Here is a 15,239-nt window from a genome sequence, read left to right on the forward strand (position 1 = left end):
GCATTTGGTGATTGCACTGTGGAAGCTGGATACTTCAGACTGCTTCTGATCAGTCACTAACCAGTTCGAAGTGAGTAAGTTGACTGTTGGACTCCTGTTCATGGAAGTGTGCAGGGCCATTAATCGCATCCTGCTCTGAAAGTCCGTGACTCTGGGCAACGTGTGTGACATTATGGATGGCTTTGCACAAATTGGCTTCCCTAACTGCGGAGAGGCAATAGATGGCGCACACATTCCAATTCTGGCACCAGACCACCTAGCCACAGAGTACATTAATCAAAAGGGGTATTTCTCAATGATTCTCCAGGCGCTTGTCGATCACCGTGGGTGTTTCACAGACATTAACGCAGGCTGGTCCGGAAAGGTGCATGACACGCATCTTTCGGAACATTGGCCTGTTCAGGAAGCTGCAAGCAGAGACTTTCTTCCCAGACCAGAAGATCACCGTAGAGGATGTCAAAATGCCCATTGTGATCCTGGGAGACCCTGCCTACCCATTAATGCTGTGGCTTTTGAAGCCATACATGGGACACCTTGACAGCAGCAAGTAGCAGTTCAACAACAGGCTGAGCAAGTGCTGAATGACTATTGAGTATGCTTTTGGCCGTTTAAAGGCCTGCTGGTACTGCCTATATGGGAAACTGGACCGGGCCAATGACAATATTCCAATTCTTATAGGTGTGTGCTGTATGCTCCATAATATTTGTGAAGGGAAGGGGGGAGCTTCACTCAGGGCTGGACCACTGAGGCTAAGGCCCTGGAGGCTGAGTTTGAACAGTCAGAGATCAGGGTTATTAGAGGGGTGCAGCATGGGGCCATAAGGACCAGGGATGCCTTGAGGCATCAATTTGAAGCTGAAAGCTACTAATTTGTTGCTATGCTTGGGAGTGCAGTGCTTGTAATGCTATGAGGTGATTGTGATTGATGCAGACTATGCAATATGAAGGTTTAAGAAAATTGTCTGTTGCTTTGCAGGGCTCTATTTGCTTTCAATTAATGGAATAAAGATTGCTTTCAACCCAACACAATTCTTTTATTAAAAAACAACAACCAGAGGAGAGAGTCAAACAAAAAAACCACATCAGCACTGAGGGGATGCGGGAAGGAAAGGTCCCAGGAGGAGGTGGGGTCCTGGGATGGTTAAAGATTTGTGTATGTCCAGGGATCATATCCAACCTTCTCCTTTGGAGTACAGTGCAGTGGGTACTGTATTTCAGCAGGGCCAAACTGCAGAGGGACGGGTGTTGAGTGCAATGGGTACTGGGAGTCCACAGGGCTAGACTGTGATGGGGCAGGAGTGGAATGCATCATGTACAGACTGAAGCCAGGAAGTTGATAAGTGTGTTGGCAGTGTCTGGGAGGCTCATGGAAAGAGTTTTGTGACAGTGGCTGCAGGGGAGGGCCGGCGCGGAGCTGCTCAGTTTGAAGAGCTAGTACTCCTGGAGCATGTCCACTAGGCACTCCATAACATTTAGAGCCGCTCTGTAGCTTCATTCTGGCATGCCACGGTCTTCTTTCGGTCCCTCTTCTCACTGTCCTGCCACTCCTTCAATTCCTATTTTTTGGTGGTGGAGTGCATCATACATCATGCAGAAAGTCCTCTTTAGTTCTTTGTGGCTGCTTTCTAATTCTGTGCAGCCATTCAGCTGCCGATAATAAAGAGGGAGGCTGGGCTTCCAAGATCATCTCTGTGAAGTTTAAACGCATTTTTACAGAAGCAGTATTGTTTGCAACACAGACAACACTGATTCAGTGCTTTTAAAACACAGCCAGTACACTCACACCTGTCGCTAACTGGCTGACCCCAGGCAAATACACATGAGCAACAAGATGTGTAAAATGGTGAGTAGCTGCAGGGGCAGGGTAAATCACTCTTCCTGGACTCTGCTGTATACTGGGCATGTGCTCTTGGGAGAGCCAGCACTGGGGGGTGGGGGGGCGATAATCATTCCTGTCCCCACACTTTCCACAGGAGGCGATCATTATGGAAGATCTCTCTCTGCTGAGGGTGAGCAGGGAATTAAGAGAGAGCTTTCTTCAAGACTGCAGCTTCTGCCCTGGCCCTTACGCCGCTCACCTGTGTGCAGCAATGGTCCCCCCTGCCCCCTTCCCCCATGATGGCACAGTGGCGTGGGAAAGTTACTGTTAATGGGGGTAAGAAACAAAGCAGCTCTGCCAAAGAACCTGCAGCAGCGGATTGCCCAGTATCTCCATGAGAGTTTCCTGGAGATCTCTGAGGCAGATTCCCGTGAAGTGAGGAGTCAATTAGCAGTCTGTTTCACCGCTCAGACTAGGCATGTGGTGGTACATGCATCATACAGACACAAGCCTGCTTTTTGTGACCCTTCTGCACCCAATGACTCGCTTCAGCGATTCCCAAAATCAAATCCACTTACCAGGGGCCTCCTCTCCTATTTGCGCTTCACCAAGATCTGACAGCTCTGACTGGCTAGTCTCCTCCAGGATAGAAAAGAGCTTCTGGCTGCATGGATCTCTGACCTCCAAGTCATCCTCTGGGTCCTCTTCCCCCTCCACATCCTCATTCAAGATTTCCTTCTCCTGGTTCGGTCCACTCTCAACAGGCACACAAGCCACTGAAGTATCCTGGGTAGTCTTCACAATGGAGGTGGGGTTGCAACAGAGTATCGTGTCCAGGTTTTGTAGAACTGGCAGCTCACGGGTGCAGCACCAGAGCAGCGGTTTGCCTCCCATACTTTGTAGTAGGCATTCCATAGCTCCTTCACTTTGACCCTGCAGCATGTCTTGGTCATGTCCCCTTTCTGTCATGCATCATGAAATCTGTCCGTAGGTATCATAATTCCTATGGCTGGAGTGCAGCTGGGACTGGACAGCCTCCTCTCTCCAAATGCTAATGAGGTCCAGCAGCTTGGCATTGCTCCAAGGGGGAGATTGTCTTGTGCGTGGAGCAGGGTATGGCCACCTGGAAGTGAGACCATGCACTCATCACTGAGCAAACAGGACCGGGGACTTTTAAAAACTCCAAAGGAATTTATGGAGTGGGGATGACGGTTGGTCACCTGAGGGCAGGTCAGTAGAGTTCAAACTGATGACAAAGAGTGAAGAACAGGCATTGTGGAACACCTCGGGAGGCCAATTGCAGTGCTGTAATCAACCAGGGTATCTACACTGGTACCACAGCGCAGAACCCCCAGGCAGAAAACTGTACACCTCTTGTCGGGGTGTGGTTTTTTTTTTTTTTTTTACAGTGTTACAACTGCACAGTTTCTGCGCACTAAGTGGCTTGGCAGTGTGTACACCTCGGGAGTTACAATACAGAAAGCTGCTTCACTGCACAGAACACTTTCCAGTGTAGACTGGGCTTAGGGATAGTATTACATTAGTGTGGAATTCTGGCAGGTTTGAGTCAACCTTTCATCCTTCAAGGTCACTAATGGATGAGGATTTCAGATGAAATCTAAAAAATAGATGAGATCCTACCTGTTCTACACAGATAGATGGTAAGAACTAAATTTTTCAAAGCAACCTCAACCTGTCTTCCAATTGCGGGAAACAAACAGAAAATGGTCAAATCACTATATGAGCTATTTTTGAACATATTGCTTATGCCCAGAGAAATTTACATATATGAAGCCCAATTTCTGTTTCACTTGAGCATACAAATGGGATTTTTCACATCTAAAGTTTACCATTTGGATACATGAGTGCTGGTGCTCCAAAAATTCTACACTCAAAGTGCGCACACACCGTCTGTTTTTTTTGAAAAATTGGCCCTAAAGTTTCTGTGACTTTTCGTATTGTGATGCATTCTCCATGAGACTATCCTTGAAGACCTCTTGAAAGCTGTGGGTGGTGCAGAATGCAACTGCATGCCTGCAACCTATAGCTGCAGAAAATATGACTCCAGTTTCTGACAAGTGGGCAGGCTTTCTGTTGACTTCCAGTTGCATTTCCTATGGTTGACATTGAGCTAAAAGTCTTTGTGTGTGTTTGTGTCCTGACTATCTGAGAGACCACCTCACCCCCATTAGCTATAGCAGCAGAGTACTTTAGCTAACAGTCTCACAGTAAACTTACGCAAGCTGGTGGCATGGTATTCTCTGTAGAGTAGATTGCCTTCAACTGTTAATTTATCCCCCACTTTGTTCAGCAGAGCCTGATTCTGCTGATATTTAGGGCACATTGTTTGTTCTTAACTTTTCTATTTCTGCTCATTGCCTGAGGATGATAAGGGTGATTGCATGAACTGGTGTATAGCAGACCCTAACCCGATAGCTGCTATAATGTGGGTAAGAGTTATAGTTTCTGTGTAAAACCTATATTTGAATTTCTAGAATTTTATGTGATTAAATTGTGAAGCAAAACATTGTCTTAAAAGAGGAGGTTTTTCACCCCTTCACATAACACAAGAACCAGGGGTCGCTCAATGACATAAATAGGCAGCAGGTTTAAACAACACTAAGAAGTACTTTTCACACAACACACAGTCAAACCTATGGAACTCATTGCCAAGGGTATTGTGAAGGCCAAAGGTATAATGGGCTAAAAAGCCAGATGGTCAGGGACATACGCCATTCTTTGGGTGTCCATAAGCCTCTGACTGCCACAAGCTGACCACTGGATGACAGGAGATGGATCACTCAAAATTACCCTGTTCATTCTCTCTGAAGCATCTGGCACGTTGAAGACAGAGTACTGAGCTGGATGGACCATTTTTCTGATTCAGTATGGACATTCGTGTGTTCTTAAATGTTGTTTATTTTTAAGAAGACCGGAAGGAATGGCACAGCATGCATTTATTTGAATTGCAGATTTTTACAATGTAAAATTAGTAAATGAATCTTTTGATCAAACAGCAAATAAAGCATTACGTGTGCTTAGATGCTTCTGTGAATTTTTTCTCTCGGATTTTACTTGTTAGTTTTCCTCTGTTTAGCCTTTCCTACTTATCATCCATTTCATTAAGTACTTTGAATAGAGTTGGTTGAAACATTTTTCTGCACAGATGGCTTTTTGACTAATAGCATTTTCACAAGAATATGTTTGGTTTCATTAAATTTTTTCTTGTTTAAGTTGTCAAAAACTGGAGAAGCTTTTGGTTCAGGTTTTATTTTTTCAGTGAAACCCCCTACAATTCCATGAAATATTACAACAAAAGCAATACTATATATATATCTTTCTGGAACTTTTTAAAGCAAATAACATAATTTTTAACAACTTGTGTGTTTTGAAGAAAGCACTGCTTTTATTAAAGCTATGATGAAAATACTCTAATTTTAAAAATTTGATTTTTTCACTCTGAGAAATTTGAGACCAAATACTGCCATCATTACTCTGACACAACTCTCATTGAAACCAGTGTATGTTTTTCTTAAATGAAAATGGATTTAGAACTGCAGGATTTGGTCCTTTTGAAGGAAAAGTAAGAAAGTATTGCTGTTTTGCCAGTCCGCGAGGGGAGAAAAGAGACTATTATGTATGACATTCTGCCTCAAATGAAAGTAAGAAGTTCATACAAATCTCCCTTGTGTAATATTTTTCTAAATGGTTTGAAATGATCTAGCCAAGAGATGTGACAGACCGGAAGTATTCTATTCATAAAGAACCTGCTTCATATGGGAAGATGTAAAACATTCTAAGGGTATTCCAGTAAAGATTGAAGTAAAGCTCTGTCTCTCTTTTCCCTCAATAGTTGGGAAGAACATCACTGGCAATGCACCTTCTTTTCTGATATCTGTTACTAAAGAAAGCTGCCAGTTCCAGAAGAGACTCCTAATAGGAGTATATAACAACAATATTTGGCTTAAGAAAGGTAAGGAAATAATTGCTCTCCAGGTTTTGAATTAATACTGTAAGGAATATCTTGGTTTTAACAGTTCAAGACGTTGGGTGGAGAGGGAGATGTGAGAGAAAGTAGATGATGATTGATGATAAAAGGATGTGTATTAGCTATTATGCCTTGAGTTGTAAACATACAAAACAAGAAACTCTTAACTTCATGCTCAAGGTAGAAAAGCATGCAAGTGTGTGTGTTACTGTACTTCCAACCACCACTATATATGGAATCAGATATTTTACTTTCTTCTCAGCCAAAAGGGTCAACATGGGCTATCCAAAGGTTCAGGAATGTCTCAGATCTCCTGTGCAACTCTGTTTTGCTGAGATAAACATTTTTCATGTTTGCAGAATGTGTCACCGTTGCAAATTATTGACAGGAAGTGATCCATCCTTTTAAAACCTAAAGTACTGATCTGCACTTCATTTCTTAATGAAGGATTTTAGATTGACTAGTGGCACATAAAATATTCTTAACTCTCCCATCAGCTAACTCGCCATCAGCACTAACAGGAAGAAGTTGGAAACAGATAAAACTTATTATAAATGTTCTAATTAAGGTGGAATGACAATAACAGAGGATAAATACTTTGCACACCTCACTTCATATACTTTCCCATATGGAAAGATCATATGAATTGTACATGGTAGTTTTTAATATCTCTATAGTGTATATTTGGCTAAGCTTGCAAAGACTTCACACTCATCTTGATGTCATTTCTGTGTTAGTCTATCTGTGTTCCTGTATGTAATGTGATAACTTTTGAATGACACATTAAATCAATTCCAAAATTTCAGGTAGTAATCTAGGCATTAATGGTGAGAACCCCACTGACTTGGGGGAAAACTGAAAAACTAAAAGGAAATAAAATGGGGACCCATGTAGCCTTTGCCATCTGTTTAGCACAGCTATCAGCTTCAGTCACCTCTACACTTGTGTATCGATCAAACCACTGGCTGATGGCACCCAGGATAGGTGAGCGGCAGACACCACCAATCTGATTGACTAATGTCCCCTCTCTCCACACATGCACATCATATGCTATTTGAAAGCTCAAATGTCTACTTTAAGATTGAGGTATTATGTGGAACCAGTCATGTGGTGCCATTCCTATATAAAGGGGAATAAACAGTGACACCATCAACATGTTAAAATGACCACTTTGAAAGATCTGCATTAATTTCTGTTAGTTTAATGACTCCATGTATTATTTCAAGACATAAAATTGGATATTTTTTGTGTGACCCCAAAGGATCACAACAACAATCTAAAAGGTAAAACAAAACCCAATAATACATTTGTATATGTATCATTTAAATGTAATAGCGTTGGTGACACTTCTAGTCAACATCTTTATCATCAGCTTGTTCATCATTATGATCTCTGTCAAAAGTGTATGGTTTACCACATGTCTTCATTGCCTGGCAGTTCTGTGCAGGAAGATTGTTCTGACTACAGACACAGTTGACTGCAGCAACCTGTACTGGTACAGGTACAAATAAGGTCCTGTAGAAGCTCAGGTGCCTTTGGTCCTTGAAGAATCTAAACAGTAGTTCATTGTCCACTTTTTTCCATTCTGTTGCACTGGTGATCCAATACTTTGTCTATGTGTGAAGCCATCCAAATCTTGTATGTCAAGATGTTCTTTTGACCTGCTCTTCAAAGCTATCCACACATGGTGGGAATTTGGCCAGTGACTTGTCCTTTTGAATGGCTAGACTGAGGCACAAGGAATTCAGGTCTCTGGGCCTATTCTTATTCTCTCTGATCATACAGCATTGCCACCGATTTCCTTGCTGCAGAAATTGTAGATTAAGAGTCTATTTTCTCAAGTATTTTTGATGGTGAGTCAGTTCTGGATGTGATCTAGGTTTTTCAATTTCTGCATATTGCATAAAAGACTCCGATTGCCTGGGAGCATAAGTGACATTTCTTTCCAATGCTTCAGTGATATTTCTTGTGATGCTGGACTGTCTGCAGACTTTTCTTGATATAGCCTCTAGCCATTGAATGGAAGGTATTCTTTCCATCAGCAGTCTCTGTGCGGATGTCTGTATTATCATCTTCTTTATGGATGAGATGCATAAAACGAACACGCAGTGGCACAATTCTGTTTGGAATGAACATACCTCCCAGGAATCTCTAATTTTTGCACCACTAATGATGAACCACCTCCAGCTCAATTACATTGAGAATTCATGGTGTAGCTGTGCAGCAAGGCTTATATGGAGTTGTGTTGTAATTTTGGTGTTGCATACTATGCACTTCACAATTGAGAGGCACCTTCTTTGAATGCCTTCTGAGGATGATGCTCCTTGCAGGCTGAATTATGTCTTTTTTAATCTATCGACCAAAGGACAAACTCCTGCACCACTTGGGGCACAAAAGTAGCTGCTCTATAAACAATCATTTGGCTTTGGATAATATTCTGAGGTTTTCATTTTGTCCATTTCAGACCAAAGAACTGAAGTAGGCATTATAAAAAGAACACTTGTTCATTGGCAAGTTGTTCATCAGGCTCCTTCGCCAGAAGAACATCCACAAAACATTTGGATGATGCAAGTTTCTGCATTACATTACTAGCAGATTGAATCGCATCTGCTAATGTTGTTATTTCACTGCATAGAACAATGGTAAAGTTTTGCATTGTCCATGCTGTGCATGGAATGAAATTGCAGAACCATAGTATTTTTCTAATCTTGCTTGTAATTTGTTACTGGAATAGATTGCAGTTTCTATAGCTGGAGGGAAGTAGGGCTTTATATCTTTGTAGCAGCATAGACAGGAGAAGAGCCTTCTTGTTGTACACAGGTCATTGTCTGTCTCTTCAATCAGCTGACAAAATGTAATGTCATATGGTTGCCCTTATTGCTGCGGTGTAAGTAGGTGGTTTTGCTTTAAGATTTGTTTTTATGACATAGGAAGAAAGGCATGTTGAGTGATAAATACATCCTTAGTAATCAAGTCTTCTGCAGATATTCTGCACACTAGGTCATCATCTCCTCTTTGATGTGCTGCATCCCTTAGATTGATTGCTCTCTCAAATGTTTCCATTTTATGAGGGAATGGCGAATCGCGGCCAGAGGGAGCTGCGGGCAACCATGCAAATGTAAACCAACTGGTGGCCCACCAGCAGATTACCCTGATGGGCCGCAGGTTGCCCACCACTGGACTAGATGCTACACTGTATATACAAAAGCGAATTCACATTAATTTATATCTACCCACTATACAGTACAAATTATGGGCACGAGTTCTCCTGCTCCTGTGCACAACCAGCAGCATGAGACTGATCGGGTCAGCAAATTTCAACTAAAAATATAGAAAACTATTATAATCACTTGTGAGATACTTTGACAATTCAGAATATATTATGTGAAAACGTTTCATGTAATATTTTGCAAAATATTGATATTTGCCATTTTGACACATGCTAAACAGGTTCATCATTTCTGAAAAGAAAATACTTGCCTATGCCACACCAATAATGTTTTTAAAATACATTGTTGTTTGGTAGCTTTTATGAATAAATATCACATTAAGGCGTGAAAATTAACTTGAACTATAGTCCTAGTCATGTGGTAGTGTTTCTGGAACTGCAAAAAATGACACTTTTTCTCATTCTGGGTACCATTGTTTCACCTCACCTGCAGGCTTACACAACACTTGAAAGCTCCACATCATACCTCACCTAAATGTACATAAAATAAGTGTTCAAATGATATGTGATGTGGGTGTGGCCACTTTTGGAGAATGGCCACGTGCCGATTAACACTATCCAGCCTAACAATGTCCCTGCTCATCCTCCCAATAGAATTTAACATGTTGATATCCTGAATGACTTGTCACCTAGACAAATAATAATGATGGAGGAAGGGGAATGGGGTTGTGCACAGACTGTGGCATGGGGTAGAGAATGGGGGACCCAGGTATGGAGGAAGCGAATAATGGGAGGCACATAGAACCCCCCTTGGGGCACAGGGGAAGACTGGGGAAACCTGGTATGGGGCTGGGGAGCATGCAGAGCCTCTCCTATGGAGGTAAGGGAAGACTGGAGGGCATAGAGGAAGTGGGAATGTGGGCCTGTACAGAGCTGCTGGCATTGAGGGAAAATGGACGATCCTTATATGGGAGGAGAAGGGAATAGTGGACACAAAACCCCTGGCAGGAGGAAATTTGGATGAAGTCCTTAAAATAGAGGGGAATGAGAAGGTGGCATATAGGAAGGTTGTGGGTGGAATGGAGGAATGCAAAGAGCTGCTGGTGCAGTGTTCTTAGCCTACAGAAGCAACAAAGTATGTGACTCCCCATTTATATGTATAATAGTACATTTGTATAAATTTAGGTCCAGTTTTTTACTTAATGCAGGGATTCAACCTCTCTTTTGTATGAAGAATATAGTGTGTCTTCCTAAGTTTACTATATATAATCTGGGTATTAAAGATGAATTTTCAGCTAATTCTGTTACTTAATTTATGGGGGTGGCATTAATTTAAAAAAAGCTAAGTAATGTTTGCTGCCTGATCTTACTTTAATTCTTTGCTAACAAATGACTAGCTTGTTACCATTCACAGTTTCCACATAGCTAAAACTCATTGCCCACATTCCTCAAAAGTATATTTAAATAAATTATGCTGTTATCAAGCAAAGTTTATAATATGATCCTCCCCAATTTTTCCTGTTACAAGATCATAGCATTTCCCTCCATAAAACTTAACACAGAGCACACTTAACCTGTTCATGCTGCGGTTGTAATTGTAAGGTTTAGAGTTATTCTGTAAGGGAGGTTAATGTGTTCTGTGCAGTGTTTTCTTATTATTTGAAGGCAGAAGGAAGTTCCTTGTGAAGATATGGAGTCTGTCTCCATCAGTGGAAAGATGCTGTATGAAAGCTAGGGTATAAGAGGTGTCCCATAACTTTGTGTTTCCATGCTTTTTAGGATTTGTGTAAGGGTAATATCCCCCTTAGCCAATTTTTATTCCTTTTTAAATGAAGCTTTTGTTTATACATAAACAATATGGTAGTTTGCAAGTAGCACATATTTTACTGTATTCTATATAATACCACATATTTTTAAAATAAAATATCTATGAAAGAGGCCACTTTCATGTTAGTTTGTGTATAACACCGTATCTTATAAGTATATATGTAAAACATACACTACTTTTTCTGAATTTGCATGTATGTTTAATAGGTTTTGGTTCCATGGGTTAATAAGAGTTTTCTACTACAAAATATGCCCCATAGTCTTTCCATAAAATATTCTGTGACAAGAACACACTACTTTATACTATAGAAAAGAAGAGGCAAAAATGTAACACTGAATAATGTATACATTTTTGAATCTCCACATTGTTTTGTTAATGCTCTTTTTTATTTGTATATTCAAATGCATCATCTTATTGATTGTATTATGTTTCTATTGTCTTTGATGTAGTTGTAATAATTCTTTATTTTAGTATGAATTTTTGATGGTTTATTTAGCTCTAGTTCCATCTTTGTCCTTATTTATACATATGTTTTCTTGATTCTCAGTCTACTATTTCATTTTCTTTCTCAGTTTAACAGCTGATGACTTCAGGCTTGTTTTGCTTGTAGCGCCTGTCCTGATGTTCCAAAAGCTTAAAATTTCCTTCTAGGCATTCTTTCTGCTCTTCCATTCCTTGAGCAGGTGGGGGAATAGAAAAGCCTTCATTTTCTTCAACTCTAACATTTACTATCCCCAACATTTTTTATTGTTTTACCCTGCCTTTTAGAGTGACTGATTAATTTAGTTTGTGTTATCCTATCTCTAACCTCTATAACCCGCTCTTCTCTCCCAGAGCCAGGGATAGAATTCAGAGTTCTTGATCACCAATATTATGCAGCTGATTAATAAACAGCTGTGTAACCCATTATGACAATGCATGTCAAGTCTTCCACCAATGAGTGGTCTATGCAGGGGCTAACAGTTGTTCTGCATAGGCTGCAGAGATGGGTGGTGGGGTTGGGGGACCATCCAGTCTATGACTCGACCACTTTTTGACTGGGCCAAACCTGAATGGTGCTGCAACCCTGTGTGCCAGGTCACAAAACAACTTGCTCAGATTTGGAGAGGATGGATGAGATGCCCATGGGCTGGGGGGGCAAGGGTGTCAGGCTGCTAAAAGAGGAGGGACACCTAAGATGGGAAGAGGAGGTCAGGGAAGGGAAATCTGTGCCCCCCCACTATAATGACATCCTGCAGCCCCTGTTCTGGTAGCTAAACAGAAAGTGGCTAAGTTAGAGATCTGAAGGGTTCCAAACCCTTTTTCCAATCTATGTGGGAGGATCCTATTAGTTACATGCAATTCACACGGTGCAAAGATATTTTTTAAAACACATTTGTATTTAAAAACTATGATAGTCTGTAGATATGGTCTGAATCACCAAAAATACACATTTTACATGTAGCTCATTTGTTACATGGTTTGCATGTGTAACCCACTGGTCGGTGTGTGTGTGTGTTGTAATCTCCTGCTGTGCCCAATCCACAAAGGATCTGAGCCTGTGATAGCTCTCATCTTGAGATAGTGGCTTTTTAGAACAAGCTGTAAGGGGTCATGCTTTTATCTCTAGGGATCATAAATTCAGTCCCTGGTATTTGCCAAGATGGTGGCTCACGCTTGCAGTGTAGCAGGTTGGCATGTCTGAGGATAAGAGGAATGCTTCTTGCTGGCCCTGAAGAGGAGAGAAATAGGCAGATCTGCTGGTGTAATGTAGGAGAAAACACCCTGCAGGTCCCCCTGGCTGCATCAAATTTCCAGAGATCTATGAGGCTACAAAATGTTTGGGGAAGTGAGTGATGACAAAGCCTTCTTCACTGAACTTCCCTCTAACTGACAGGTTATATGTCACTGCTAAACATGGAGGGCTACTCTTGCTGAATTTACTTTCAGTAATTTCTAAATAGGGATAAATATCATGAACAAAGAAATTACCAACACATGTCAGAACCTCTCTCATAGAATATCAGGGTTGGAAGGGACCTCAGGAGGTCATCTAGTCCAACCCCCTGCTCAACGCAGGCCCAATCCCCAACTAAGTCATCCCAGCCAGGGCTTTGTCAAGCCTGACCTTAAAACTTCTAAAGAAGGAGATTCCACCACCTCCCTAGGTAACCCATTTCAGTGCTTCACTACCCTCCTAGTGAAATTTTTTTCCTAATATGCAACCTAAACCTCCCCCACTGCAACTTGAGACTGTTACTCCTTGTTCTGTCATCTGGTACCACTGAGAACAGTCTAGATCCATCCTCTTTGGAACCTCCTTTCAGGTAGTTGAAAGCAGCTAGCAAATCCCCCCTCATTCTTCTTTTCTAGAGACTAAATAATCCCAGTTCCATCAGCTTCTCCTCATAAGTAATGTGCTCCAGCCCCCTAATCATTTTTGTTGCCCTCCACTGGACTCTTTCCAATTTTTCCACATCCTCCTTGTAGTGTTGAACCCAAAACTGGACACAGTACTCCAGATGAGGCCTCACCAATGCCGAATAGAGGGGAATGATCTCATCCCTCGATCTGCTGGCAATGCCCCTACTTATGCAGCCCAAAATGCCGCTAGCCTTCTTGGCAACAAGAGCACACTGTTGACTCATATCCAGCTCTTGTCCACTGTAACCGGTAGGTCCTTTTCTGCAGAACTGCTACCTAGCCACTCGGTTCCTAGTCTGTAGCAGTGCATGGGATTCTTCTGTCCTAAGTGCAGGACTCTGCACTTGTCCTTGTTGAACTTCATCAGATTTCTTTTGGCCCAGTCGTCTAATTTGTCTAGGTCCTCTGTATTCTATCCCTATCTTCCAGCATATCTACTACTCCTCACAGTTTAGTGTCATCTGCAAACTTGCTGGGAGTGCAATCCACGGCATCCTCCAGATCATTAATGAAGATATTGAACAAAACTGGCCCCAGGACCAACCCTGAGGCACTGTGCTTGATGCCGGGTGCCAACTAGACGTGGGGTCATTGATCACTACCCATTGAGCCTGATGATCTAGCCAGCTTTCTATCCACCTATAGTCCATTCATCCAGCCCATACTTCTTTAACTTGCTGTCAAGAATACTGTGGGAGAGCATATCAAAAGCTTTGCTAAAGTCAAGGAATAACATGTCCACTGCTTTCCCCTCATCCACAGAGCCAATTATCTCATCATAGAAGGCAATTAGGTTAGTCAGGCATGACTTGCCCTTGGTGAATCCATGCTGACTGTTCCTGATCACTCATCTCCTCTAAGTGCTTCAAAATTGATTCCTGAGGACCTGCTCCATGATTTTTCCAGGGACTGAGATGAGGCTGACTGGCTTGTAGTTTCCCGGATCCTCCTTATTCCCTTTTTAAAGATTGGCACTACTTTAGCCTTTTTTTTCCAGTCATCTGGGACCTTCCCTGATTGCCATGAGTTTTCAAAGATAATGGCCAATGGCTCTGCAATCACATTTTCAAGAGTGCTAACACATGAGCAACTTCAGCAGGCAGTTTCTCCCTCTGATTCCTAGACAGTGTAGCTCCTCTTGTCCCTGGCTTTAGGGAGCTATCCATCGATGGTACACAAGATATGTTAAAAATGCTAGGAATTAGCACAAAACTACATCTAGTGGCAGTTAAATTGTGTCAGGAATAGAACTGTATGAATAACTGATCTTTTGGTTTGGTGGCTAACCTGAAAATTGGGAAAAAATCATTTTGGTTGAACAAAAGTTTGGGGTTTTATTTGTTTTTCAGAGTTTTATCTTAATTTTTTTAAATATAATGAAGTAAAATTCAAAATGAAAATCATTTTGAATGAAATGTTGAAATGCTTTGTTTAGAAAATGTCATAATGAAACATGTTGATTTTTAATTTTTTTTCCAGATGAAACAATTTGCTGAATTTGACATAAATTCACAAAATGTTTCAGTCAAACTTAATCTGCATTTTTTCAGTGAAAAAAGTTTTATCTGAAAAATTCCACCCAGGCATCCAAAACCTGAGGGGAAAAAATGGAAAGTGGTAGTTAAGGAAAGACTCTCTTCTCTATAATTAATTTACTGTGGGAATTTTAGAAATTTTAATGTAACAGCTTCTTCAGACAGAAGCCAATTTTGGAACACACCTTTTCTGCCATTTTAATAAGAGAACTCTTATATCTGATTTTTATTTTCACATCGCTTTTGATAGTATTTCTTGGTTCTAATCAGGCCTTCATTTCTTTTACATTCTACCCTGTTAATAATTAGAATTAAATATTTTGTTCCTACTTTAATGCCATAGTCCCATGCTCACTAGAAGCAGTGCGCTGGAAGCCCCTTGCCACAGTATCTGGTGTCCCTCTCTTAATCCTTTACTTCACTGGCTTTTTGTGCCCACTTTATTCCTGGTGTAACTATATTGTTGTTTCATTGGAGTTACACTAGGGATAAGTTTGG

At 41.3% G+C, this 15,239-nt stretch overlaps 1 protein-coding gene across 1 annotated transcript in view; it reads left to right on the plus strand.

The window, feature by feature from the left end:
• The first annotated feature begins 488 nt into the window (after nt 1–488).
• Nucleotides 489–15,239, plus strand: part of CRACD (capping protein inhibiting regulator of actin dynamics) — a 127,450-nt gene continuing 112,699 nt past the window's right edge. Inside the window, exons 1-2 of the mRNA XM_030564085.1 lie at nt 489–678; nt 5,672–5,791. Of these exons, the coding sequence (XP_030419945.1) occupies nt 582–678; nt 5,672–5,791 (217 nt within the window). The 5' untranslated portion in view covers nt 489–581. The remainder of the gene's footprint in view (nt 679–5,671; nt 5,792–15,239) is intronic.

Source organism: Gopherus evgoodei, chromosome 5, assembly GCF_007399415.2.
Source record: "Gopherus evgoodei ecotype Sinaloan lineage chromosome 5, rGopEvg1_v1.p, whole genome shotgun sequence".
NCBI lineage: Eukaryota > Metazoa > Chordata > Testudines > Testudinidae > Gopherus > Gopherus evgoodei.